General features: G+C 36.7%; 1 protein-coding gene across 1 annotated transcript; it reads left to right on the forward strand.

The window, feature by feature from the left end:
• Positions 1-2748: 2748 nt before the first annotated feature.
• Positions 2749-4020, forward strand: LOC145681797 (zinc finger protein 862-like). Its single transcript, XM_081753407.1, has one exon. The coding sequence runs from the start codon at positions 2749-2751 to the stop codon at positions 4018-4020; it is 1272 nt and encodes a 423-aa protein (XP_081609533.1).
• The last annotated feature ends 999 nt before the right edge of the window (positions 4021-5019 follow it).

Genomic DNA, 5019 nt, shown 5'->3' on the forward strand with positions numbered 1-5019 from the left:
AGATGTCCCTTTCCTTTTCTGTAGTTCCAATTCGTTTCCATACTTAGGATAAACTGTTCGCTTGTTTAGTAGACTATGCCTTTCACACAATTTCAATATCTGACACTTTTTAAAGACCCTATTTGTATAACTCGATAAAACCCAAACACGATAAGTTATAATATTGTCATTTACACACCATTTCCACACTGCCTTTCCCATAAATCATAACAAGTGTATCTCTTCGCCAAATAGTCCCCTCCGCCGCTTACATCAAAACCAACTAACAGCAACAAGTATTTTCTTAACTTCAACTATTCCCCTCACCTGACTTTCAACCACTTTTTCTCACAAACCAGAATAAATTCTCCAATTCCTGTGGTATTTTTTTTTTAATTGGTACGGCAATACAGCAGCTAACACCATCATCAATACAAAAGTTTAAAACAATAGAAACAATGACAGCGAAAGCGTACAAAACTAAATCATCTGTATTTTTGTATCAAATCTTCTTTCCTAACGTCAATTGAGTTTTTACAGTATATGTGTAGGTGCAGACCTAAGTCCCAGTCACTTAAAGAACTTCACTGAGTCTTGTTAAAACTCTCTCGTGGGTATGTAATCAGCGTCGCACTTGTGAGGCGGGAGACCTCGTTTGATTCCTGGTGGGATCTTATGTAGTTCAGATCTATAGGTTTCATGTAGTGATTAAGCTGTAGGTCCACGTCTCATGTAGCCCCAGTGTTGAAAGAAACGCTAAAATCCAAATCAACCAACTACTGAGTTTGTTATAAATAATTGTTTGCTGATACAGTAATTTTAATGTAAAAGCTTCTGAAAATTATTGATAATAAAAGGTGGTGATGAACCTCCATACTGCAGTTTTTGTTCATTACTGCATTTGAAGTTTTAATATATTCGGTTGCAGAATAAGCCCTAATCACATGTATATGTTTCCATTTAAATTTCTTTGGTGGTGGACTGTTATGATGTTTCCACTGCGTGGGTTGCTGCTTAGTCGTTGGTTCATGGTAATGTAGGCAAGTTTAAACATCAGCCACAAGTCGAGACATGAAATCTTCGGGATCGTAATCTCCATTCCAGAAAATGTGATGCATTTGTTTTCTTGAATGGACCTCTCTACCAAGACGATGATACCAAGTCTTGTTACTGTTATTTTCCTTCCAGAACCCCTCTTTTTCGTCGAAGTTATACCCACTTTTTAACCTTCTTACCAGTTGTACACTGTTTCCCACGACGGTACATGTTCTCCATACACTGCCCCAAATCATCTATGGGTTTCAGTAGCGCCTATGCCATCTTTCCACAAGAACCACGACCAGTGTTTCTTCCAGATATGTTTTTGGGGGGGCACTGCCCCCCCGGAGAGACCAAAGTAATACATCTATAATATAATAAATAGAATAGTACCAGCAGTGGGAAATAAATATTTTCAGAAGACAATAAACAGATAAACAAACGGTTTTAATCTTGCTACTTTACCAAGGTGTTCTAAAGCTTGTGCCGATAGTTGTTTTCTTTTTCATATTTAGCAATTAGGTGATATCTTGTGTCTCTAACTGCCAACCTTGAACGGAAGAGTAACAATTGAACGTCGTGTTGCACGTATATCTGAAACGAATAACACATGTAAGTTATTCTGATTAGGTTAATATTGGCGATTATAGTTTTGTGCTTTCAATTAGTGTGTCTTGTTTACAGGTGAGTGATTTGTTCAGTATGTCTTCTAACAAGAAAAGGAAAAACGAAAGTCAAACATCTATCTTGAATTTTGTTATAAAGGAAAAAAAGTTGGACATTAAGCTTGAAACATCTGTGGACCCTGGCCCATCGAATTCCTTGTCGACTGACTGTACAAGTCTAAGTGATAATACGCCAGATAAAAGTAAGTGTAAGGGAAATGCAAACGGACTAGAACAAGAGAAGGATGTAAGTATTGATGTTGAGCAGTCGAAATGTATTTCAAAGTGTGCAGATGATAGGGCAAATATAAATGAGCAAAACCTTTGTTCTGTTGAGAAGAAGCGTTTGTATAATAAACAGTGGGAACAACAGTATGTGGCTGTACGAGGACAAAGTACGTGGAGGTGCCTTTTGTAAATATTGTGAGCGATATATGAAGAATGACCCTAATGTGCAGCAGAAAACGGGAGGTGTTTTTGTGACTCATCCATTCACAGCATATAAAAATGCATTAGGAAAAGACGGAAAACTGGAAAAGCATAATCATTCAAAAGCGCACATTGCAAGCCTTGAGATGGACAGGCTGCGAATGCAAGTAAAAAATAACCCTGTATACTCTCAAGTTCTTTGTCAAAGTGAAGCCGAAAAAGATCGAAACCGCCAATCGCTGGGAATGCTTGTTCGTGGATTGTACTTCTTGGTTAAAGAAGAAGTGCCACATACAACAAAATATGAGGCACTAGTGAATAATTTGCTTGTACAGTGTAGGCCAGAACTAGAAACGTGGAAAAATGAACAAAGTGAACGCTCTAACTACTGCAGTAAGAACACTGCTTCCGAATTGTTGAGTTGTGTTGGTGAAGTCTTACGTTCTAAAGTGACTCAAAAAATCAGAGATAAAAAGTTTTCGATAATGGGTGATGAAAGTACATCAATAAATAATAAAATGGCCCTTAGCATGTGTTTGCGATATGTAGAGGACAGTGCTCCGGTTGAAACATTTTTGGCGCTGGTGACCATACCTGATGCAAAGCCGATACCATTGCTAATGCTATAGACACTGAAATGAAAAATCACAATTTGAAATACGAAAATCTCATAGCGTTTAGTTTCGATGGTGCGTCTAACTTTTCTGGCAACAGTTCTGGTGTTCGCAGGATCCTGTCAACAAAAGCTGGCAGAGATATACCGTATATTCACTGCAGAGCTCATGTGCTGTCACTTGCTGCTGCTACGTGCAGAAACAAGAATCCCAAAGTTAAAAGATTTTTCCATACATTGAAAGACATATACAATCTATTTAGTAGATCACCTAAGCGGGAAAACATTCTGCATGAAATTCAGGCAATCATAAACGATCCTATATTAAAAGTACCTGAATGCATTGAAGTACGGTGGCTAAGTCACTATAGAATTGTGAATGCAGTGAAAAGGTGCTTCTCGGGAATTTTGTTGGCTCTTGAGCATATTCACAAAGAAGGGGTTGATTTTGCGTCACTTGCGGGAGGAATTTTAAGCGAAATAACCAACAAAAGCTTTGTTATCACACTTTGTGTTATGGATGCATTACTAAGTGCGTTGTCTCACTTGAGTAAGCAGCTTCAAAATGCAACCTTGTCATTTTCATCTCTGATGTCTATGATCGATGCCACTAAAAAACATCTTACGAAGATAGCGGATGAATGTTGTAGCACCAATAGCGAATTGAGGACTATGATTTTGGAGGCCATGCAAAAGCCTGAAGAATTTTCGAAGACTTTTGTGGAAGACGAAGATCCTGAGAAAACGCTTAAGGACCTGAAGAGTTATGTGTTGCAGGTTGTCGAAGAGATATCAAATAGATTCAACGACCGCGCCCTTGGCCTAATGGAAAGTGCATCCTACTTCGAAAACATAGGCATGTTTTTAAGTATCAAGTGTGTAGATGATGTAAAGAAACTGTGCAACTATTTCGTCGATGTTGATATGGAACCGTTATGGGCAGATATAAAGTCATTTCAATTTTTCCTTCGGTCACTGATGAAGAGCACTGAAAATGCTTGTTTGGATATAGACCCCGTTCTTCCAAAAGTACTTGAAGTGAAAATTGGTTATGAAAATCTACATAAAATATGTGAATCGGTCATGTGTGTACCTATATCAACAGCCAGTGTTGAAAGGTCTTTCAGCACAATGAACAGGATATTAACAAAATTGCGATCTCGTATGGCAGAAGAAAACTTGAAACACTGTATGTTGATCAGCATTGAGGGTGAAGAAGTGCCAAATTCGAATTTTATCAATGAGGTAATCAATTCATACGCCAAAGCAAAGATGAGAAAAATACGTCTTCTTTAATGATTAAAAACAAACTACGAAGTGAATTTTTGTCATACGGACGAAGTTATAATGTAAAACTTTTATAAATGTCTATTGTATTTAATATTATTAGTACATTTCTATTGTATTTGCCAATTATATTTTTCGAACCGAAAAAAGAAAACTTTTACAGGCCATGAATAAATATTTTAACTTTATGGTGATGATTGGGATCATACACTTCAGTATTTTCGTGGACAAGAAATAACAATATTGACATTTTTACATAACTTTAGAAAAGAAGCTGCTAAGTTATACCGAGACCGCATGAAAATAATATGTGCCCCTCCGTATACTACGTGTGCCCCCCCGGAACATTTTTTTCTGAAAGAAACACTGACCACGACGTCCAGCGCTGTCCTTCGTAACCACTTTCCATGTTGTCCATTACTAACACAGGGGTTCAAGAAATGGACTGCACAGCTCGCTGCTTTCGTTCCCGTTGCCACTGCCGCTCCCAATTGATAGATGAAGGTCCTTGGTGCCTGTGACTGACTTTCAAAATCAGTGGTCCCTGCGTCTGGACAAGAAAAGGAAGTGTAAATCATTATAGTACGTCCCTCGTATATTTATTGAGTTTAATATAAACAAGGATTTCTGTTAAGCTATGAAGATTTACTGTCAATGACTTAGTTATCTTTTAATGTAATAAAATAAAACATAAACAAAATTAAAGCTAACTTAACGATCTTTAAAGTTATTTAACACGTTTTACGATTAGTTTAGCTGTTTGCTTGTGATTTTGCAATATATGATTGAAAAGCTATTCAATAAATAAATAAATATTTTAAATTCAAACATTTTCTCATTTCTAATTTTAATTATGAGTAATAATAAGTGATATAATATTTTAAGCTGCTTTCTTCTACATTATTTAGTGTTTGAACAATAAAGATTGGGCTAATAGTTTAGGAGGTAAATACCTAAATTTCAATATTGTTAGAAGTTTGCAAATTAATTACAGTAATTCATACAGAA

This window comes from Thermobia domestica, chromosome 3 (genome assembly GCF_964235325.1).
Source record: "Thermobia domestica chromosome 3, izTheDome1.hap1.1, whole genome shotgun sequence".
NCBI classification, from domain to species: Eukaryota; Metazoa; Arthropoda; class Insecta; order Zygentoma; family Lepismatidae; genus Thermobia; species Thermobia domestica.

Coding starts and splice junctions, on each gene's coding strand:
- LOC145681797 (XM_081753407.1), top strand. CDS start 2,749: ATGAAAAATCACAATTTGAAATACGAAAATCTCATAGCGTTTAGTTTC.